General features: G+C 40.2%; 1 protein-coding gene and 2 long non-coding RNA genes across 5 annotated transcripts in view; 1 reads left to right on the top strand and 2 right to left on the bottom strand.

The window, feature by feature from the left end:
• The window catches only part of FXR1 (FMR1 autosomal homolog 1), a 32197-nt gene extending 17747 nt beyond the window's left edge, over positions 1–14450 (bottom strand). For both annotated transcript variants that reach the window (XM_064665926.1, XM_064665927.1), the window contains exons 1-4: positions 14283–14450; positions 4816–4868; positions 2248–2341; positions 1131–1202 (exon numbers count right to left, since the gene is read on the bottom strand). In XM_064665926.1, coding sequence (XP_064521996.1) covers positions 1131–1202; positions 2248–2341; positions 4816–4868; positions 14283–14333 — 270 coding nt within the window. In that variant the 5' untranslated portion in view covers positions 14334–14450. The remainder of the gene's footprint in view (positions 1–1130; positions 1203–2247; positions 2342–4815; positions 4869–14282) is intronic.
• A 2059-nt stretch (positions 14451–16509) lies between these two features.
• Positions 16510–24501, bottom strand: part of LOC135419508 (uncharacterized) — a 49414-nt gene continuing 41422 nt past the window's right edge. For both annotated transcript variants that reach the window (XR_010433031.1, XR_010433032.1), the window contains exon 4: positions 16510–16826. This is a non-coding gene — a long non-coding RNA (uncharacterized LOC135419508). The remainder of the gene's footprint in view (positions 16827–24501) is intronic.
• LOC135419507 (uncharacterized) lies at positions 16719–23488 on the top strand. The gene is made up of 2 exons (XR_010433030.1): positions 16719–16811; positions 19520–23488. It is a non-coding gene; the product is annotated as an uncharacterized LOC135419507 (long non-coding RNA).

Below are 24501 nucleotides of genomic sequence, written 5' to 3'. Positions count from 1 at the left end.
AAATTTCACATTTATACTTAGAGGAAGAAATCTGAATGTGGAACCATGGCAAAGACTGTGCAAAGAAGCTGAGCTGTGAGGTTCTTTTGGGGGACAATTCCATAAAATAATTAATTTGACAATCCTATATAAAGACACTAGCCATCTGAGGGTTTAAGAATTGGATAAAAATGAAATTAAAATCAGAATTAAAAAAATTGCTTTCATGACTTTTTCTGAAAATAAGCAGCACAGCAAGGTAACTGATAGCAAAATTTCACATTTCTGTGACATGTAAGAAAGGCATGAGTCCCAAAAGATAAACTATCATTTGAATCACCTTGCCTCCTTTTATCTTGTTTTCTTAACATGCTGCTTATCCACAAGGATCAAGACACAGAATCTTCCTTTGATATCCATGTACCACCATTTGTCCTTACAGAGCTCAACAGAAGTTGCTATTTGTTAACAGTTTTTAAACAGTATTAGAAATTGGGCAATTATTTTTTCTGAGCATCGTTTCCTTTGGTTTTAGGAACTTGATACGGTAGAAGTATCGAAACACAGGACCCTTCCTATTACAAAGTTAAATTCTCTTGTCATATCACAAAATACAGCTTTTTTATTTGACCATGTCAAATACTGACACAGCTCCATACACTGCAGTGTCTGGATCTGCAAGTTACTAGGCAGCTGCAACTAACCATTTATTTACAGTAAAATAAACTTGACATATGTAAAAATAAAACAATCGGGGTCCTTTCACTACACTCAGTAAAAACACACACACAAAAAACAACCCATGGCAACACACAGCAATAGCTACAGCATGCTTAACTTATGGAGTATAAACAGATTTTAACCACAGGTGTTTGAGTTAATTTTTAGCACCAAGTTCAATTCACAAAGCAGGTTTGTTTTAAGTCACAATTCTCCAAGCAATTAAACTACTCTGCTGTAAGGACACAAGCCTCTGCAGTACAATGCAACATGGGTCATTTCAAAGTGCTCTCAACTTATAGTTCTCTTTTCTCATGTTTTTGTATTTGCAGTACTTTATTTAGAGGGGTTTTTTTCATGACAAATAACCTTTTATTTACTGTATTTAATGTGACACCATGAAATCAATAGGTTTTAAAATAATCCTTTACCTCTCCTTTCATCATTCGAACTTTTGCCAGCCACCAGCCACAAGGTTCTTGGTCATTTGCCCTGGAATAAACCTGAAAATGAAAGTTGTAAGAAACACTGAAAGTGCATACAAACATAATTCACTTACCTGCATGTATAATGAAGTAAGAATTTTTCTGATTTTCATTAAAATGGAATACTATTCTACACAGAAGTAATTTTTGTGTAAATTATCCAGTCACATGCTTCTTGCACTCCAAGGACTGTGAACAGATTTCCTTTGCATGTATTACTGACAATTCAATTGAAATTTCTAAAGGGAGATAAAATCTTGGCTAAACACTTCTTCATGGGCAATTCCTCAGTAAATTCAAACACTGTATTCCCATTGGAAGTTCACACACAGAATAAGTGCATAATTCAGATTTCTGTTTTGTCCTTGGCTTACTTGATATATCAAGGACTAGTGAAATGAAGCAAGTCATCACATGACTACATATTCCATATTAAACAAATGCTATCAAATTAATGTAAGATCAAATACAGAATAGACAGCTCTTGAAACTCACTTTCCTCATTTTCTGCAAGTTTTATTTACTCCTTATATACTTCTGACAGGCTAAAGTCATTTGCAAGTAGACTAAACAAATTTTACAATAGCAAATAAACACTGCAATGAGCTGGAAAGAGAATATACACCTTTTGATTTCTTGGTTTAATACATCACTTCTAATTAACACTGTTTCTCTGCAGGAACAGTGTAATTCACACAATTCCCTATCAGATTGTAACAGATACTTCAACTAGGTTAAAACTCTTGTTATCGGAGGAGCTTTATTACACCTTTTTATCAAAACATTTCCAACACTTCCATTCGAGGTCAAAAATGAAAACTGCCTAGTTTTAGTTCCAGAATTAAAACCTTCTCAGCTCTTTTAAGTTTTAGACTTTGAAAAGCTTCCACTGGTAGTTTTGTGGAAAAACTGAAATGTCACAGCTTCACTAAAATTCTAATAAATCACTTCTAGAGACGTGCTCCATTTCACACCCTCACCTTGGTCAGGCACTTACAATCATCACATTGCCTTGAATGGACAACCAGTTACAACTCAGGACAGGTCATGAGGATACACTCACCTCCACCTCATCTCCTTCACCAATTTCTTTCTTGATGTCAGGGGGTGGTGGTAATCTGACTTCATTAAAGGGCACCTGGCGCTCTGGTTGCCAACTGAAAGTTGAAGAGGCATTAAATATTATTTTTCTACTGTTTTCTTCATTTTAATTTTAGAACTCTGAGTTTTAACTAATTTTTTCCATACAAATGTTATTTAAATTGCATTCTATTTCAGAGAAATGGTGAAGGGGGCTGACAAAAACCCCACTTGCAATTAAATTGCCCTTGCTGCAAAAGTAACAGTTGCTAATCTCATGCTTTGGGTTTTTCCTTCCCCTCCCTGGCAGTGGAGGAAGTCCACAGTGGAAAAGTGCACAGAAGGCTCAGTTCTCAGAATATGAGCTGAAATTTTGATGGCAAAACTTTCTGGGTCCAAAATTGGAGCATCTCACTGGTGAAATGCAAAAGAAGATGTTTTAAGAAATTACTTGTGAATGGCTACAAACTACCTACTAAGACAACCTGACAGAACTGACACCTAAGTTCCAAGGCAAGAATTAAAAAAAAAAAGGAGGTCCTTGCTTCTTACAACAGAGAAGCCTTTCTTCCAAGAAGGAAGGCTTTGGCTGCTTCAAACTCCAACGAGCCTCTATGAAACTGCACCTCAAGATCCAATTTTCTATCTTATACAGTAATAAAAGTTTCCAGTTCCTGAAACTTCTGCATTCGTTCTTTGCTTTCTTACTCTCCAAAAATGTCTCTTAATTAAGTATTGCTGTGGCCACAAACTCATTGTTAGCAGTCTGTGCTAGTACATCTAACTTTGGGAACCTTACAATAACTGTAGATAAAGGCTGGATAACAACGGCACAAAATGCAAGTGACGGTTTAGACTGCCTATTGCAGAATAGATGTGTTTATTTAGTGATGATCACTATCACAACAGTGAGAGGACAGGACACTCTTGCCAACTTCACTTCTACTAAAGCTCTTATGAACTCAGTAAAAAGCATAAGAACTGACCAGGTTCACATTACAGAGTAAAGTGACTAGAACTGTGTACACACTTCCTCATCAGACCTACTTTTAGGCAACAGAATACCCTACATATGTTGTAGCCCATCCTTTTTGGAACATGGTTGCTGCTGCCAGACCTTCTGTAAAACACATGAATAACATGGATACTAAATAGTAGAAATGTGTTTGCTAACAATTACACCCCTGCTGTGAACCACTGGCACTTCCTTTAGTTTATCTGGTTTCTGACATGAAAGTAAATACTTTGAAAGCAAAGTAACTGCTTTTCTTTAAAAAGTAATATGGATGTTGAATATGAAACTGAAGATTTGTCACATCTCCTCAGACCATGGATAGGACAAAGGACCTAATTTCTCTTCATTTGTTGGGTTTTGTGGTGGAGATGGTAATAACAGCTTCCATAACCACCTCAGTGCTAGTACAAATTACAGTTACCAAGTCATCTTCCAACTCTTTTCATAAAAGAAGGACTAGAAGACAGGTTAAAAGGAAACGAAGATTGGACTTCACAGAGTAAACCCCAGGATTACTTTTTCCCTCCTAGGATTTCTTCTTACACACATGTATATATGTATACACAGACATACAGACATCCCACACCCTGGGATTATGTAACCAGGATTATAAACATTGTTTATAAAGACATACATGCACACTCCCTAGCATTACCTTTATTATCAGCAATCTCTCTTGAAGAAAGGCTCAAAGACTAAACTACAGGTTAGAGCTGGCAGAGTTTAGTAACAATTTTTATATCAAAAGCCGACACATTTTATAGGATCTCCACCTAGTAACTGGAAGGGAAACAGGAAAGAGGATGTAGCTCACAGAATATTTTGAATTAGTACTGGAATCTCCCAGGTAATCCATGGTGTAATCAGTCTGAACACTGAACAACAGGTACCCATTTGTACTTTAACATCCCATGGATTATCCTTGGCTTGCCCCTACAAGTCCCCAGCAGCACGGCTGTGTTTATATGTTAAATGAAGAGGGTCTCATGGATAATTCTTTTTCAAGATTTGCTTCCAGATTTGCACGCTTTTCTACTCAAAAGCAATAGGTCTTTTGACTGGATATATAAATGTATTTATTTTCCTAATAGTTAAAAAGAATCACCATAAAGACATTTCTGTTTTTCTCTGGTGGAGCACACTGATCATTATTCCTCAGATCAGACATACACAGAATTGCTTACTTAAGTACTTTAGTGTTTTTCATCTGCTTTCGTGTAAGAGTATCAAACCTGCACCACTCGTTCTTATTTTAATTAAATCTGGCTGTCACATCTTTGGGCATCACTAAAGATACCAGAGAATGGACAGGACTGTGTAACTGAATGATGAGCTGAATTCTGACACAGAGATTCAAGAAGTCAGTTCATGGAAGCTGAACAGAACAATGAGCCTGTCCTTCTAGAACTACACCTTTCTAATGAAATCTACTTCTTCTTAATGGAAAAACAATCAAACAAAAAACCAACAGCAAAAGCACAAAACTGAAATAACAATCTAGTTTTCAAATTATTATTTTTAAAATAAAATACTTACTTGTTTTCAAATACAACTGTGAGGGAGTCCTCATGAACATCTTTGATAAATCCCTAAAACAAAAACATGTTTGTTAGAAGAATGCATGTGAAATCAATGTAAGGCAGCAATTTCAATACAGCCTGAAAGTGAGCCAAGACCATCACTAACAGTAAGGTTCCAATTTAGGAAAGATTCAAGACACAGTCCCACTGTTCCACAAGGTTGCTGATATCCTTAGCAGGCTGTTCCAAGACGTAGAGAGCACAGGGATTGCTTCCAATGACTGCTCAAATCTGACCAGCACATTTACAGCTGAACTCACCATAAGAAGTTCTGTTTTATCCACAGGTGTGAACAGGTGTTTTTACAGGAACACAACGAGACAAATCCAGGCAAGGGGAGTTAGTCAAAAAGCTGTGCACAGCACTATTTGCTTCATAGGTGTTCTTCTCAACACAAAACTGAATCCCAAACAACTGTCCCTCAGAACACTATCGCAGCAAGTTTGGATCAAATTTGGCAATTGAGGCTGCCACAGAGCTAGTTATGGTATCATCTTTCAGGTACTAAATTGGGGACTGTATGAGGCCAAATGCCTGTAGGACCTCTCAGGAAAACAGAATACAGTATTTCAGTTTTTTGTGCTTATATTTAGGGGGCACTGGTTATGTCAAAAACATAAAATTAAGTTCCTAATTTCTTGATTAAGGCAAGCAGGCATGCTGAAAAAAATAATAATTAAAAAAATGATAAAAGAACACTACTCCTGCTTTTGCTACAGCCTGGTATTTGCCCAAGCAGAGGTGGTCAAGCAGGACCCTGCAGTTTTAAAGGAGTAAGAGAGTTGCACAGCTATGTTAAGAGAAGTTCCAGGAAATCTGCTGAATGGATTATATCCACTTAAGAAACTGCCAGCTGAGGAGGACGAAGAACATATCAGCTGTGCAGGGAGCAACCAGCCCACAGAGGTATTATGTGTCAGCTCAGGGAAAGATAAATTTTGACACAGGAGATCCCTCCATGTAATGACGGACAGTAAAGGAGCCCACACTGACAGCTGGGCTGCAAAGGGCCTATAAAAACAAATCTCCTTTTACCTGAGCTCTGCTCGGGCAATGCTGTGAAGGCTTTTGCTCAAAACCTGCTTTTCTGCCCCCTGAGCTTCCCTCAAACCCATCTGTCAGCAACACAAAAGACTGGTTCTAGCAGAAAGCACACTGCTAACCCTGAACAAAGCAGGTCACTAGAAATCATCCTGCTCAACCACCCAGAGTTCTCCTAATAAAAAAAACCCTCTCAAAGGCCATCCTGCCACTGCAAGGGAAGGAAGGCAAATCTCCTTCGAAAGGTAAGTAACTGAAACAGTTGATAATAAAATACAGCCATAATCAGGGACTTTCAGTTTCAGGGAGTCTTTGGACAGGTGAACTGGATGGGAATACAGAGCTCTGTCTGTTTAAGGATGCAAAGAGCACACAAAATTTTACTGCCCAAAATGTCTGTAAGCCAGCAACAGAGGAAAAGCAGAACTTCTACCAAATTTATGCTACCAAATGTCCCCTTTAAACAAGCCTCCACATGGGGACAAATTAACATGCCATAAAGTGCAGGAAATAACAGTTATTCTACTACAATTCATCCAAACTCTATTCAGGGGCAAAAAACCCAAGTCACAGCACTGCAAACAAACATCAGGCTGCCTAGCATTCCACTACATGACAACTTATCAACAGAAAGCAGTATTTACAGAGAGAGATTAGTAGCCATTTATCTGCATTCCAAGAGACTGTGATTCAAAGTTGTCTTTGCCTCTTTATGCTGCTTTAATTCATAGCTGAACCTGATCTCTTATTTATGTTACTTTGTGTTCTCGCAGTACTCAATATGTATTTAGTTTCTAAGGTAAGCCTATAGTAGCTAAAAATTTATTCTGCAGATCTGAATTCAGTTCTTTCCTTTGTTAAAAAACACAACTTCAAAATCAATTAGGTACCATAAAACATCTGAAAAACATTCAGAACTTAATGCTCTGTAGAGTTTAGGAAGTCCTGAATCCACTATCTACAGATTTCATTAATAACACAAAAGAAGTGCAAAAAACTAATCAAACTATTTCAGACAATGAGCCCATTGCCAGGTGAAGTGTGGCTTTCCTGTGTAAGGCACAAACAGGTTCAGTATTCACAGTCACCTTACAAGCTCAGCCCCACTGAAGAACCAGAGCCGAAGTGGAACAGTAGTGCAGAGATATGGCTCTCAGCAGACCAGCAGCTGACACTGCACAAACGTCAGCTGCATAAACAGGAGCACTGGGCACTTTTTAATAAAATCTAAAGTACAAATTCCAACAAAGAGTCTGTGCATTTTACAACCCCATGTGGGTTTCAGGAAGCCCTTCACAGAGGGAAGTCTTTCCGTGCTCTGCTCTCCCCTCCCACAGGAGAATATAATGCAGACTCATGGCAGACACGTGGGCAGGAACTGCCTTGGAATTACCTGAACAGCTTTTTCAGCTGGCATTCCCAAACTCTTTCACTCTCTAGTATTTACATATGAGAAATACTCAAAATCAAGTATAGCATTTATGAAGTATGCACCTCAGGTCACAAATGCACATGTGTAAAGTATTAAATAAAATTACATAATCATTAAATAATTATATTGCTGTGACGCCTGAAAAAAATCTGATCAGATGAACACAGGACTAACAGTGAAGGAGTAACATAAATGTCAAAAATCCCAAGTACAATTCTTATCAATTTTGTTACAGCTGTGGGGATGAGATCACATTTACAGGAACTGAAGCAGAGCGGCCTCTGAGGTATTACAGACTGTATGGTTCATTTGTAACTAGAAATAATGAGAATTCAACACAGGTTTTAAATACAGCTTTCTATGAAATTATTCCATTATGGCCAAGAAGGATGCCAAAAGGATCATCAGAACATTTGCTTAAAGTAAAAATTCCTGCACATTCTTTCCTACCTACAATCCCGACTATACACATTATCAGCTGTCACTTACAACTTCAAGATAAAAAAGAGAAATAGATTTCATGCATCTTGGGATGAGATTCAGTGTAGTTTTAAAAGAAGTGTTCCAAGAGCCTAGGATTATTTAATTTAAAAAAAAAGGTTTTACAAGAAAAACCCATGACGTTAAGATATTACACAATACAAACCAGATGTTTTTACATCAAAAGTTAAGAGTAAATGCCATAAATTCACAAGGATTTCTTCAGAAAGGGTGTGATGCACATAAAACAGAGAAGTAAGTATCCTGCTTTTCAACTAGGGAGTTTTGAAGGAGTTCTTTATCAGTGAGGTATCCTATATAAATAGATTTGCACTACTCATGTCTGATACTGTATCAAAAACATTCTCTACTAAATTAAGTAATGATGCACCACCTTAACCTCTGCTCAAATGAACAAGGTGCTCCATTACTGAAATTTAATTTAGCAGTGTTGCCTAAGACAGATAATGCCAGCATCTAAGTTTGAAGAGTCCTATGTTCCTAACATGTATCTTCATTCTAAACAGAGGAATGAGGCTGAGCTAACAACAGGCCACCAAACATACAATCAATAAACACAGTGGCATCAAAACACATAGTGAGGAATTGTACTATTAGCAAGCAAGCTTATACATAACCTTTGTGTGTGTTTTACACCACCTTACAAAACTGTGGAGGGCAAGAAAGGAAGAAAAATTGGCATGACTTCATCTTGCCAAACCCCTGATTTGGCCCGTGCAGATATTAGTGTCAGTCATTCTGTGCACTGGGAGCAGGATCTCTGGCAGTCCATGTATGCCCTGCTCACTCAGGAGGCAGGAGACTGTACTGTACTCCAGCTATTAATGTCCTGTTGGCTCCACAGGCACTTGGGTTCAGACCTGTCTCTGCCACTCACTTGGCAGGAGCCGGGCTCCCAACACCAGCACCTGGAAAGGACGGGATCAGAGACCCGGCAAATCTCACATAGGGCCGGACCGAGGGCCGGGTGAACGGGGCAGGGAACTGAGAACGAATCCTTTGCCACCAAAATCACTACAGCTGAGACTTCATCTCACACTTTTTCCCTTTTACCTGCGTTTTGCTCATGGATTTAGGATTAGGATCTGCTGATAACATAAACGGATCAAGACTTACTGAAGTGCCCTTACAGTGAACTGTATGTCTCTGTGTCTGTGTATATATATACACACACACACACATATATGTACACACACACAACTTGTTTTTAAATCCAGTTCCAGACAAAGTCACAAAATGTGTAAAACAGGCAGATGCAATCCAAGTTCCCTCTGCATCCTGCTTTCTTAAGTTTATCTGACCCCCAAGTAGGGTGGTTGAATCTAAAAATCAGGTGCTGTTAGTTTAGCTGCAAACTTTCTTTTCAGGGACAACCACTGTGCTGGCTTTTGAGTCCCACATACCTGCACACTAAAAACCGTTTTAATATCACTTTACCCACTGCTGACTCAATTCCAAACAGCAAACACTTGGGCATCTGGTACCATGGACTGCTTCTGAACCAGTGACATAAAGGTCAAGCAGCCTATATCGGTTACCAAGCCTTTCCCTCCTTTTCAGATGCAAGAATCTTTCATATTTCTAACACTGATACACAACTGTTTCAAGAAATAATGAAATACATCACTCAGTAATAATTATTTCATGTATCTCATGCTGAGCCCCCAAGGAAAAAAAAAGAAAATAAATCAAAGCAAATGCAAGAAACTTGTAAATAATCAAATCACTTGACAGGAAAGAATGAACTTGGTGAAGTATTATTTTCATTAGGAGTGATTAGCTGCACCTGCTTATACAAGGAATTGATAAAAGCAAGCAGCTGTAGTTTGCTGCAAAACACAAACATTACAAACAGGCATTAGGTAAGAAAAATACTATCATATCCATTTTAGTTTCATTTATGACATTACTACTTATTTCCATTCATAATCCCAATTATTACAACATGTAAATTCAAGGATCCTTCTGACAGTTATGCAAGAACCTCAGCACTGAATCCCCTGGTTTAGGCTTATTCATGGAAGTCTAAATGACTCATTGCTTATACTGCTTTCTTCATAAGCATATTCCCAAAGGGCAAAACTTCCAGAAGACACCCTCCACTGATCAGGTACCTCAGTAATCAATAAGCACTACCTCTGTCATCTCCCTAAAAGGCTCAAGCAAATGGCTTGTTAAAAGCAACAATGACTACAGCTACTTCTTGCAGGACTCTACACAACTTTCAAGAGACCACCAGCACCTTTAAAATGTCTGAAATTTCCCACCCATACAGATATAGGGCTAGATGTAATTAAAAATGCTGACCATTATAACACAGTTGAGACCTTCAAAGAAAAAGCCAAAGGTCATTCAAGTTACTAAGTTCCCTGGTACAGTACTCGTGTGTGAATAACTGTGTAAGCTACACTCCTAATGACAAGTTCCTAGTTTAATAGCCATCAAGCTAAAAGCCACTCAAAATAACTCAAGTTGTTTTCAAAGCCACTAATTAAAAACTGTAAGAAAAATTTAAAAAATAATTATATTTTTATTGATGCATAAACTCTTTCTCCCACAGAATTGCTCATCATGCTTTGACTCTACATGTGGAGAAATGGTGTGTACTTCTCATTCATCACTTTTTCCCCTTAGTCATATTTTGGCTAGTCTCAACCTTGAGGCCAGTGCCAACTCCTGCTACCAGCACTTTGCTTAGTCCTATTAGCAGAACAACTGCACCTCTTGAAACAGGAACAGAACAACAAGGAAGCACTTCAGAACCAGTAAATTAAAGGCTGAGTTCCATTCATGTTTTTATTTATTCTATGCCCTTATATATTCCAAATAGCTACTACTGTAGAACTTAAAGAATAGAAGAGCATGTAGCACCATGTTCTAGCACATTCAAGTCCCTACAAGGAAGAATGCAAGGGATCTTTCAGAGTTATTCAGATGCTACTGAAAGACTTAAGTAGAGGAAGTGATTTGGTGTTCAATCGATGTACCTTGGATCTTACTGTAAGGCCCAACCTATTTCACAGCAGCTGACATCCGTCCTCATGAATAAAGTGCAGCCCCAGGGCTCTGATTTGCATACAAGTGAGCACACACAGGTTGATGGAGATACTGTGTAAAACAGAAGCTTTAGCCTTGTTCTTCCAAGAGCCCTTTACAACTGGCAGGTCCAGAGGCAATGGGCACAAACTGGAACACAGAAATTTCTGTATGAATGTTAGGAAACTCTTTTTTTTTTACCATGAGAGTGACTGAGCAGAAGGACAGGTTGTTTGGGAGGTTGCAGACTCTCTATCCTCTGCAATATTCGAAAGCTATCTGGACATGGACAACTGGCTCTAGGTGGCCCTGCTTGAGCAGGGGTGTGGACCAGATGAATTCCCACAGTCTCTGCCAGCCTCAACCCTCTGTGAGTCTGTGAACTACTTCATGATCTTAATGACACAGAGACATCATCCTGCCAACACTGCAGTCAGGCCAAGAGGAGGCTGGGAGTATTCAGCTTCCACTCTCTTTGACTCATACACAGGCCAAAGAAATCCAGATATTTTTTGCCATTTCACATATGAAAAAAGTCTACTCTAACATCCCAAAGACAAAAACTAACCTGCCATCTAGCCCTCACCTAAAACCCATCAACTGTTCTGCTCTCAGAACGCCTTCACTGCACCTCAAATATATGCAACCCCTTAACTAGGAGACTTCAGCAACCCTGTCTGTTCTCCCCTCTGTTCCATAGCACAACCTCCTCATTTTTCCCAAGTCCGTCACTACTTCAAGTCCCATCAGTGCCATCTGTTCTCCAAAGACAATGGATCCTCAAAATTATGATACACTCAAAGTCTTCTGAACTGTAGGAAGTGGCTGAACACTGGCTCTGCTGTGTAGTGGTTGAGAACTTGGGATAAGACACAAGGTAAATGCTGTCCTGTTCTCCAGATTATATCAATTATGTAAAGCAATGAAAAAAAAAGAAAGCATAAATTAGTTTGGTTATTTAGAAATAGGAGTTTAAAATTAGATCACAATTATGCTTTCTCTTGTACAAAAACTTAAAAGGGTACCTTGGGATCTACCATAACCACAGCTGCTGTCCACTGATTCTTGCATCATGAAAAGCATTTTGAGTTTTCATGTATTTTAATAAAGAACCTAATTTTCTGTACTAATTTATAGCAACCATAGCATATCCACATATAACGTGTGTTCATAATGCATACATACAATATATGTTCTTCCAATAGGTACAAAGAATTCCCCCTTAAAACTGAAGAGCAATTATTAGAGGAACAAAAGAATCTATGTAGAGTATCATTTACCATGGTCATACCTCCAGTAAGTATTGAAAACCCACTATAATGCTCCAACAGATTTAAACACTACATGTGTTCTACTACAGCCAAGTTGCAGACCACAGTAACAACCCATTAAAAAAACCCAAACTCTCATGTTACTGTTTACATAATTATTTTGGGTTTTATCTCTGTTGGCATAGTGCAACCTTTCTCATCTCATGTACCTGGAGGTGTGTTGTGCTAATGACTCTGAATTCGGACTGTTCTAAGGGCAAACCTCAAATTTCATCCCATCTTACAAATTCTGCTTTTCTCTTCAGAAAACTTCTGCCACCATCCATACAATGTCATGTGGCTCAGACAACATGAGTCTCTTCTCATTATCTTGCACACAGTATGATCAATGCTTCCTAAATGTGACTGACACACCTTGCTCCTTTGCTTCAGGAACTTTAAAGAGCAACTGTCTAGGACTGTTACCTAGTTCCAAAATACTGCAGAACCTCTGCCTACTTCAACTGTAAAGACTCACAAAATGGAGTCACTGACACATTTCACTGCATGTAGCTCATAAGAATAATCTTTTAAAATTGTGTTTCTTTGGTCTATTTGGTTTGTGTTTTTTGGATTTTGTGGGGTTTTTTCCCCTCCACATTGACAGTGGATGACTGAATTGAGGCTTTGATCATGGCACATCCAATCACTCTAACCTGCCTTCATCCACCATGAAGATGCCACCACTGGACTTAATCCTCATTTCATTGATCTCAAAGCCATTCTGCCATTTTTAATTAAAACTTCTGCTTTTGTTAGTTAGTACTCATATGGCTAAAACACACGATGGTGCTAATTCAAGTCTGACAATTCTCACTGACTTAGGAAGAGACGTCATCGTTGCAGATTTTACATCAGGCTTATTGTAATAAATTCTGTGCACACATACCCCTTCAGTCAAAGAATTCAGCACACCTGCTCATACTCCCGCGAGTCTCATATTCCTCTTAAGCAGAAGAAACAACTAATCCATGGTTCATAAACTCATCCAAGATCACAAGGTAGAAAATGGAAAGCTAAGAAGAGCGTTTCCAAATTCTGGACTTCCTAAGGGGCAGCGGGGGGGTGAAAAAAAATTAATTCTATTTAGGAGCATCGTGTTACTTTGAGTTTGACAAAAAACATATCTGATTTAGAAAATGTATTATCTACTGATTTTAGTAAAAAATTCCAGAGGGTTCCCTACCAAGGGGATGCAGGTTACTCCGCTGCATTCTTTTCCCATAAGAGTATCTCCCATTTGTCATGGCCAGTTGAAAAAACTAACTCCTGAAGTCAGCTGGTTACAATCCCTTAAAACCAACTGCCTGCACATACTGTACAATTACCACATGACTTCCAAGCCAAATCCACAGCTGCACACAGGAAATTCAGAGGGGGGAAAAAAAGAAAAAGGACAGCCCCACGCCCCCCAGTGCAACACTGGCTGTGCATGTGGTTGGGCACAATAGCTAAAGGGAGTCCTGAGATTAAATCCTCCCAGAACACAGCCACGCTGCGTGCTCACAATACCGGCTGGAATCAGCCCTTCTCGAAAGGAAGACAGGAGGCTATTGCCATAAAAAGAGCTGAGATTCTTAAACATCTGAAGCCAGGCTTAAGGGAAAATGACTGACAGGCAACAGCTGAGAGTATTCTGCATTGATCCTGTACCATCCTGACATTCCACGGAGGGTGATGGTGAAGGAAGATTTCTGATGGCATAAATAAACTCGAAATCTCAAAAAAAATTATAAATATTTCAAAAATCATTATTACCGTCCATCCCACCCAAAAGCCCCTACATCTCGAAAAACCAACCCCCCCCACACCCACACGCCCACCCACCCTCCCCAGAATGAAGGCCCGGGGAATCCCCCCCGCCGCGCATCTGCTCCCCCCCGGCCCCGCCGGCGGCTCTGCCTTCCCACCCCACGACCCTCCCCTGAGCGCAGCCCTCGCCAGCCTCGTCACCGCCGCCCCCCGCCGCCGCCCCGCTCCATCCCCGCCGCTCCCGGCCCCGCGCCCCCCGCACCTTCCCCGCTGCCCGCGCCCTCCCCCGCGGCCCCTCGGCCCCGGCCCCGCCGGGCGCGGAGCCCCCCGCGCCGCCCCCGCCGCCGGTACCTTGTAGAAGGCCCCGTTGGAGCCGCGCACTTCCACCGTCAGCTCCTCCATGTTGGGGCCGCAAAGGACGCCGGGACGAGCTTCTAGAAACTGTCACCGCGGGGGGAGCGAGCGCCGCCCGCCCCCTCCGCCCCCAGCCCGCCGGGGCCGTCCTCCGGCTCCTCCCGCTCCTCCCGCGCCTCAGCGGGGCGGGTCCTGCGGGACGGGCTCCCAGGAAGGGCTCCCAGCTGCCGGCGGAGCGGGGCGTTCCCTGCGGGAAAGGGTTCCCGGGAAGGGCTCCCCGCCGTTACCTCCCCGCCCGCCGGCGCTGAGGGGAGAGCGCGGGAGCCCCCGCGGGAGCGGCCGCGTGAGGGGGGCGGCGGCGGCGGCCGGCGCTGCGCGGACAATGCGGAGCGGGGCTGCTCTTGTTTAACGAACGGCCGTTCAAAGGGCCGGGCCTGAGGGGACGCCTTCGGCTCCCGAGCTGCCTCCGGCGCCGGGCGTGCCCAGATGGTGCCCGACGTCCCTGTGCCGGAGCCCCCGGGGCTGCCGGCCCTGCCCTGCCCCGCCCTGCTCACACACGGTGTGGGCTGTCCTGCCTGCCTGCCTTCCCCAGGAAAAATAAAAGATATAAAATGCCTGTGCCGGTCGATGGCCCTCGCAACACACTCGGACGCGAACTGTGCTCTGAGCTGGATGCTCACATAAGCTTAGTCATGCAGAGCCTGATGAACGGCCTGGGCCTTTGCCAAAATGCGTATGTTTTTGCAATAGGTTTAAATACAGAATCATGGAATCATCAAGGTGGGAAGAGTTCTTTAAGACCGTCAAGTACAACCACCAACCCAGCACTGCCATTGTAACCCCTAAACCACTGAACCACATCACCCAGCAGCAGATCCAGATGCCTCTTAAACACCTCCAGGGAGGGAGATTCCATCACCTCCCTGGGCAACCCATTCCAATGCCTGACCACCCAAACGGTGGGTTTTTTCTAATATCTGATCTGAATCTCCCATCTCACTTGAAGGCCATTTCAATAATGGCACTTTCAAATACCCTTTCTGCTGATCTTTCCAGTTGGACATCAGCCCCAAATGACCAGGGATACATGATAATATTTTACCCATCAAAGGTTTTCATTTTTAGTTTCTCCGTGTTATTCTCCCACTGTAGCTTTTGTGCTAGCTGTAACCATGTCTGTCAGAGGGGGGAGAATTTCGGGTAATACAGACCCAAAAGTGTTGAGTAATCTGACTAGTGAATAGGGAGGCACAAATGCTCAAAATGGTCAAAGAACGTGTGGCTGTGACACTTGGGGATGTGGTTTAGTGGTGAACAGCACAGCACTGAGTTGGACCTGATGATCCCAGAGGTCTTTTCCAACCTTAACATTTCTATGATTCTGATGTGGAAAATACATGTTCAACCAACATCATGGAATTTTTTTCCCATGTTGTGCCCATGAATATTCTCATTCCTGAATAATATTTATTCCATGTGACTGTTGGAGGGTACATATTTTTCTAAATATTGTTTAAATCTTTATAAATTACCCACAGTTTATTCTGTCCATGGTGCCTAGGCCATGCATGGCGAAGAGAGCCCTTCTTCAATATGATAGGTGCTCCCTTTCCTTGGCAGAGGCCACTCAGGACTTCCCAGGATAAGTATGGAACCTGATAATATGAAGCAAACAGTTGTGCTGACAAAAATTCTACACCAGAAATTTTCATCACTCTAAGACTGAATAGCCTGAGGTTCATTTATTTAGCTACCAAGACACAGAGTCTCAATGTCAACTCCTAAAAAACGGTGTCTGGGGTTTAAAAAGAAAAAAGCATAAATAAACTACACATGAGCTGTTGCTGTCCTCAGGAGTGAAAACAGGACACAGATAAAAGCAATCACTCCAGAACTGCATGAGGTGCCTGGGTCCACATTTGCAGAACTGGTGGACAGTTCTGGTCATTAATGATAAGGAGAACTGGCGTGAGCCAGTGCAATCTGCATCTGAATTTACCTGATAAAATTTGTTTTTCTGGAAGAGCGTGGATGATAGTGCTTAAGTGGCAGGGTTGTTTACGTGTTAATATTGAGGCCATTGCTATACCTGGGTGAAATGGGGGTAGAAGAGGGCTGTTAGTAGGTTGTCCACAATAGTTTACATCACATCAGCCAGAATGTAGAGGATCAATCTGTTCTAAGTTTAGTTTTCTCTTAATATAAATTAGAAGTAACTACTAAATTGAATTACCCTAAGTTTTTAATGAAATAAGAAAAGGGAGGATCTTTATTCATCATCAGGAACTCTGATAGTAGCTACTTAAAACTTTTTCGCAAGACGTGCTAAGGTGACTAATTTTTTTGTTTCATTTTGCAACATGGGAAACTGCCACCTCCATTTCCTAGAGCCGTTCTGGTCGGGGAGATGCTCTGGGTAAATCTGGTTGAACCACTCTCTGTCCTCAGTTGAAACTTCCACAGCTCAGGAGGGACAGCAAGCTTGAACGTGCCAGCAGGACAGTAAACAGGAAATAACAGGATTCGGTATCCTTTTGTTGGCTGGAAAAAGCAGAAAAAGGTTTGCTTATTTGAGTGAGCAAAGTGAAGGGTGGAGGATTAAACATGAAGGGATTAAGATTGTTGTCTTCAAATACATCAAGGCACACAAAGGGGGTAATGATCACTGAGAGACTGAGGCTATAAAAGACTGAAAACGTGACTAGTAAAAAGACTCCCAAATAGGTATAGACTGACCATTAATAAACTTGGAAGTGGGACTTTAGAATGGGAGGTTGAGGAAGTTTCAGGAACAGCCCTTCAAAATTAATTAATGAAAGTTAATACAGCCTACCTACTTTTAGGGTGAAAAAAGCATTTATGATATCATGAGCAATATAACCCATATTTTCAAGATAGAAAACTTTGAAAGTATTGACCTCTGCAAATAAACAACCAACTCATACTCCCATCCTTCCAAATGCTCTGTCTAAAATTCAAGAAGTATGTGGATATGCTGGAGAGTGTTCAGGAAAAAGCCATAAAACAAAGGATTGAAAATATAACTCACTGTAAAACTATCATAGCAGAGTTTTAATACATTGAAAGAATTATTTTTTTCTACAATCTACAAGTACCCAGGTAGAACAAAAAAATATAAAGGCCTCTAGATTCCTATCACTAGCAATTTTGAAATCAATATTGAGTTTGCTCCAGTTCATACACAAATGAATTCATGGAATTCAGCTGTATAACTGAGGGTCAGAATGGAATTGTCATTCTGGGACCTTCTGACATCACACTCTGTTAAATGTTCACCTCACCCAAAAGCTGACAAATTTTACCCATTTTCAGGGACTTGGACAACTATGAAATCAACAAGATAACTGCTTGGAATAGTTATCTCTTAAAGTAAGATTATATTTAGTTATGAAAAGATGCAGAAATTGATAGCCCTCTTACACTACTAGTAGGCTGAGAGTTTCTGTTTGAAAAAAATGTTGTAGTTTTAAACTATTAGTTACTTTGCTGCCAATTAAGTTTAGTGCCTTTTCTGATGCCAAAACAAGGGCCATTGCTGTGTTTTACTGAGCATATATTCTACCTTTCAGTAAAATGAAAACCCAGAAGCAGCCTTTCTTAGCACATTTTGTGAAAAAAAAAAAAAAATACACAAAAATCAAAGTCAAATAAATTCAGAGTTACACCTTTACTTACAAACACAATGTAACAACCTGGGTCTTACATTCCATTCAGTGACGGGAAATGCTGACACACTTAGCAACTGATGCCATAAAAAATAAAGTAAGCATAAAAAATTAATCTAGTTTTGCCTTTAAGTGGGTGAAAACCATTTTGGTTCCTTTGCTCATTCTGAAATTTGGGCAGAAGGCTGATACCTGTGAGAGACATCCACACAGAGTCTTCCAACTTTAGCAGGAGCTTGGGCAACAGGCAGCACCAAGAAGTTCTGTAAATTGCTGTGCATCCCTAATTCTCAGTGGAGACAAGCAACACAGATGGATATTTGAAAGACGCTATGAGATAAGATCATATTGGCCTCATGTCTTACCAAATGACAAAACTACATTACAACTCAGAAAAAGTCTTGGAGAAGTTCTTTTGAAAAATTGCCAGTTTCCAGGTGTATAGAGTTTACTCATTTCCATGCATGTTTTCTTTGTTCCACAAGTTGTACTTGGGAGGGAGAAGAAAGTTTATGAAACTCGTAAAATCACCTCCAGTATATCCAGTGTACAACACTGATAGACACATGGCCTTGATACCAATTGTCCTGTTGGACCATGTAAAGAGCCTGCAGTTTGTTGTAAAAATGGAAAGAAAACTCCTATAGAAAATCTTGTGTTTTGTTTTGGTCTGTCCTTCATTGTGATTTTTGCACTACTGGAATATTGAGCTAAAGAAGAATCTCTACAATTTTTCATCCCATTTTTCATCAGCCTTTCACAGCTGCATTCCTGACCTTTACAATGAATGAATATTTGTCTAGAGGTTCACTGAACCACATATTCCATGCCCAGCCACATCTGCAAGTACTGTAAGCAGACACCGCTTCTGAAAATAGGACCCACAAAAGGTGTTGCTAAGTGAGAGTATGTAAAAACATTTTTGTGCAGTGCGGTTTCAAACCCTCTGTCTGGTAAGGAAATCAGAGAACTAATAAATCATAAGAGTTCCTCTGATTGTGAATGAACTTTTGTAGTTATTTGCACCTATGTTGAAAGGGAAAAATCTTAGGAGCTAATTTTTTTTGTGTGTATTTCAGCTGATAGCACTCACATTGATCTGTTTAGACACAATGAACTTAAAATGATTTGAAGTTATAGGGTTAAAAACCTCCTAAGTTTAGAAGTGTTAAGTGTTAAGAATCCACAGAATGCAGTAGGTGTTTACTATTATTTTCTACTTCCTGTTACTGCAGTCTAAAAAAGAAAAAGTCACTGAGCTAATTAAATTATATAAGGAAGACAACAAGAAAAGATATTAAAAGAAAATTGGTTTTGACTACAGTCTGTATTTGTGCTGAAGTAATGATGAGCAATATCATTCAGGTTTCATTTGTTCAAAGTCCACAAGATAATGTACATATTCAGCAAAAGAAAAATATACATCCAGGCAACAAACTACTATGTGAAAGTAATTTCATGCTCAATGACAACATATGAACCTTGTTTTTTCACACTGAATGAACTTCTGTCTTATCTTTGCTTGACTGGTCTTCCCATTTTTGTCAGTAGCAGCACAGGAAAATAAGCAAAATAAAATGAAAAGTTCGTGTCATTCTAAGAGCAACAAGAAGCACTAGACAGTGCCTGCTGTAAACTCAGCATTCATCCTGGCACCAGGAAGAAACTGCAAAATCATTTCTCTGAAATTTTAATGAACTCCGACGAGAATGCTGCTGGTTAATGGACTTTATGCAATGAGCGGAAACTCATCCATTCACAATCCAACTTTTCATGAGGTTGGCTTGGTTTGCTAATATTCATTATCACTTTACATCTACCTCTTTTGAATGCTGGTGTGGATGCAGCTGATCTCAAAAATCTAACCTTGTGCTTGACTTTGTTCCAAGCCAGGATGAGAAGTGCGTGGAGCACCAGAGGGATCTCGGTGGTGAGTCTGCAGTCATGGTGATGTAATGGTATGGGGAAACCTGCCGTACAATTAGCTTTAGATGGGCAAGCCTAAAAGTTCTCACCTCCAAGTGTTAAGAATTATATCCTTCCTATCACTCTTGTTACCCACACAAACCCAAATTAATAATTTCTGTCTTCTGAATATTTTGATGGAAAACAGGAAAGGAAAGTAGTGTTTTAATTTGTTGCTGATCCAATTTTGGTCCTTTATTGATTCTCAGGGTACCTTTATTTTGACTTGATGCTTTTGGACCAACTTTTAGTGTCAGCATCATGTACAGAGATATCTGCAATTCTAGTGTTGGACTGGACCAGAGCAGGCTTTCAGCTAATGTAGATGTATGTGATATGAGTTACTAGATACCTCCTGCAATCATCAAAATGTGCATGTTTAATAGCTGGTTCTGAGCATTAGTATTCATTTCTTGAAATCAGGGCCTACTGTTAAAGAAAGGTACTGAATTCCTGAGCAAAATTTGTGAGAGAGAGTGGACAGTGGGCACGTTGCTACCATAAATACATGATCAGAGCTAGAGGAATTTAGTGCCACAAGACATCAAAACATGAAACTAGCACTTAAACAAAGGTGTATCAGGAGTAGCAGAGGGATGCACACCAATCCAAATGAAGAAATGCAGTATGGAAGAGCGAGGAGGGAACTCACAGGTGCAGGAAGTTAGCAATTCATCTGGGTGAGACTCTAAGCAAACAAACTGAAAAGTTCATTTGTGTTCCTAAAGGATTACCTGATATAATCTAAAGCACAAAATAATTCATTTCAAAAAGAGATCAGTTGTCAGCTCAAGGCACTCTTCTGTCAAGAGTTCCAAAAGCAGGTTTCTGTCTTGCCATACTTTACTTTTTGAGGGCCCCAGTACAGCAAATTACTTAGGCAAGAGTTTTATTTAGCATCTGACTTAAAGGAATATAAGAATGTCTTTAAATAGTTTGCTTAATCTGTGCTCTTCAAGAAAGGAAGGAGTTGAGAAGAAAGTTTTCTTCAAATTTCTTGGCAGAACAATAATGTAAAGCATTCTGTGTACATGTATTTCCTGGTTTCTCTGAAAAGTCCCACCCCTAGAGCAACAGATATATATTATATGTATATATAAATTACATATATATGTATTTGTTGTATGTATTCTTATTATGTGCATATATACAGAAATTGCAGATAAGTACAGACTCCTAGTGCCCTGGGAGCAAAGAAAAGCATTTTATTTAGACAAAGTACTAAGAATGTTGATATGTCAATGGCAGGATCTCAACATCAGTTTCTCCCAAAATGGATTGCATTCAACTCCTTCAAAAAATCAGGGGAACCTTGTAGGCACTGATTTAAATACTAATACTCAGATTATGGGATTAAACATTCATATTTTGATGATTTCAAGATGTAGTTAGTAACTCATACAAATCTACATTCCTTCAAACCCATCTCTGCTGTTGGGTACAATGAGCCAATATAGCACAGCCAGTATTCCAGTGAAATGAGTTACTGGGAAGCTCAAACATGTTTCCTGTGGGTTTTGTGATTGCTCTCTCAACTGAGGTGACCTTCCTCTGGTACATGTGTTCCAGCTGTATCACAGATGCCATTGTAGAGGGGGGGATAAAATCTGGACTCTTGCCTTTTTCTTTTTTCCATCTTTCTAAAAATACCGTTCTATTAATAGCATAGCATTTTCCCAGGCTGCCAGTCTGTTGAGATGAAAAAGGGAGCTCATTAAGCTACTTTGGTGATAAAATAGACAGTTCTGATAAATGCACCAAAACTGACCATCCTTTTGGTCTAATCAGTAACATTCTTGCACGACTGCTCAGGACGTCATGTCTTTGGCATGATTCCACTTCCTTTTTTTCGGTTGTTTGATCCCCTGATGCCAAATACTGTAGGCTGCTGGCATGTTAGACACTGCAGCATGTGATTTCATCAGTGATTTGTTGCCATAAGACTCATCATCTGAGCCCTAAGAGCTGAGATTGCTTTAACCTGCTCTTTCCACAACCTTGCGTGCCTGCTTGTTCTGTCCTGTCACAGGGGTGTTGTATCTCCAGCCCTGGACTTTTCCTGCTGGAATGACTTGGTACTTTGGAAAGGAGCCCCTCTGTTCAAGGTTTAAAATGCTTCTTTAGACAATGGTAAAGAAGTGGCTAATTGCCAGAAATCAGCTACATTAGAGCTGTCAAAAGGAGGGGCTGAGGAGGGTTGGTGCAAATGGATGAAATATGCAGGAAAAGAAATAGGAACAAGGAGGAGACAAATGATAACAAGAGGAAAGACAAGTGGGAAAAGAACAACAGAAGAAAGAAAAGTTCAAACGGCAGTTAAAAATTTAGGCTTTGATAAAGAAAGATTTGATGAATGAAAAAGATGAGGTAAGAGAGGAAGATAGATAAGTGCTAAATGAGGAAAAGCAAGAGAGAAAACAGTTCTGGGGAATACATGAAAATACATGATGGTCACCTGTGATATTCACATGCTTTTTCTCACTAAAAAAGAATGGAAGAAGAGATGATTGAAGACATCAACAATATAGACTAATTTATCTCTTAAATAATGTTTCCTGGTATTTGGGATCCAAAGTTTTTTGTTTTTTTTTTTTTTACCATCCTGGAACAGGAATTTGATTGCAATTCTTTTACTGTCCGGACTGTGTGAGTACTTCTGTACCACCCAGTCAATGCTACATCACATCAAGATACTGGAATAAGCTCTGCATGAGGCAGGATTTGCATGGGAAGCAGCACAGCCCTGGAACGTAGCATTGCACCCAAGCTAAGATACCCCTTGTTTCAGTAGGGTGCTTTGCCTCTGGGGGACACCAAACAAGCAGAAACACAGTGTTTGTAGGTCCCTTCTTCCGACATCTTTTTGTGTTAGCACAGTGTGAAGTAAAGGTGTAACTCCAGCTTTTTCTGTTGCCACTGTTTCACTTCCCAGAAATACTTTAGTGCTCACGAAGATACAGAGCATGTGGGAACTACTGTTTAGATTTTGAGCCAGTGAGTCCATGCATACCGGTAACAATCACAAACACAACAGCCTTTTCTGTATAAAATAAAAGTGTGCTTATCCAAATCAGTTTACAGGATTGGAAACTTAAAAAAAAAATTCACAGTTTCCATTTTGTGGAACCATTTTGAACAACTTCTAATTCACATGACAAGGATTTTAGGACTTTAACATTTTCATCATTAAACAACATTTTATTTCAGATTAAAATAAAATATTCTTTCTAAATGCATGACAATAAAACCTGATGTCTTAGCTCCCCATACTTGTTCCTCTGAGAAAATAAAGTGTCAAATACCCTAAATTCCACACTCTGGAGCAATTTAGATCTCCTTAGAGATCACAGTTTGAACTACAAATGCAATAAGGGCTGCATCCTGCTGTAGCTGAAATCCTTCCTAAGTCTACTTCTGCTTTTCAATCTCTCTAATTTTTCATTAGATCAAGAGTCACACATTTTTGTTGGCAGTAAAGCAATTCCAATTTGAACTGCCTTCTGTCTTCAATAGGAATTTTCCCAAAGTACAGAAATAAAAATGTAAAACTTTGCTGTGTTTCATTACTTTCATTCTTTTGAACATTGCGGCTCTGAAAGCTCTGTGTGAAATTATTAGAAGATGGGTTTTGAAATGCTTGTGAAAGTAGATGCATATATGGGACTCAAAGGGCCTTATTTAAAAAAGAAATTTGCCAGTTACCCAGATCTCTGGTTGGTTATGCCCATTCAAGGATACAGAATCCATCATTCCTATGATTATTTTTACATCTGAACTTTTTTTTTATACTAGATAGACTTGAAACTTTCAGGGTCATTTGCCCAGCATGTAGTTGAATGTCCTGTGCTATAGATTCCAATTAGCAAGACCATGTTCAATGGTCCTACACCTCCAATGCTGTCTAACTGCTTTCCACTTGGCTTTATATGTTTCTTCTTTGTTGCAGCTGCAACCAGGTCTATCTACCCTTTGATAGAAAAATTTCAATTACCCCAGGGAGAAGCTTTTAGCTTTATTAAGCATTGAAGTCTACACATTTGTTCTTCTGTTGAAGAGCAGTTCAAAAGGAGACTTTCTGAGGAAGTAATCTGATAAATTAGGATAAATCTTGTGGACTTTCACTGCTAATGTTTTTCCTGTAGTCTGAGCCTAAGAATCTGCCAACTCAATGTACAGTTAAGCATTTCTTTAACACTTTTAGCCACTGACAGATGTTTCTTATACTTTAGAAGTAAATGGCTCTTCAGTGTTTTTTGAGACTGCTGTGCTCTCAGCATAAAATTGATGTCACAGAAGGCTGGAGAGCTGTGCTCCAGCCTTGATAGACAGTGACAGAAAACTGTTCCCATCTGGTGGCTCTGTACTGGCCTCTGAGTAAACTAATGGTTTCCTTTCTGAGATGATGGGTGTCAACTCATCACCTCCTTGCTGCCCAGAGTAACCTTAGTTATCTCAGGAAAAGCAAGGCCTGCATACACCAGGTCTCTAATCTGCCCTCACTTTGTTGTCATTGGCCTCTCGGGGGAGTGGGGTGGCCAAGTGAGGTGGAGGAAAGCTGGCAATAA

This window comes from Pseudopipra pipra, chromosome 10, assembly GCF_036250125.1.
Source record: "Pseudopipra pipra isolate bDixPip1 chromosome 10, bDixPip1.hap1, whole genome shotgun sequence".
NCBI lineage: Eukaryota > Metazoa > Chordata > Aves > Passeriformes > Pipridae > Pseudopipra > Pseudopipra pipra.
This window is presented reverse-complemented; position numbering and strand designations above follow the sequence as displayed.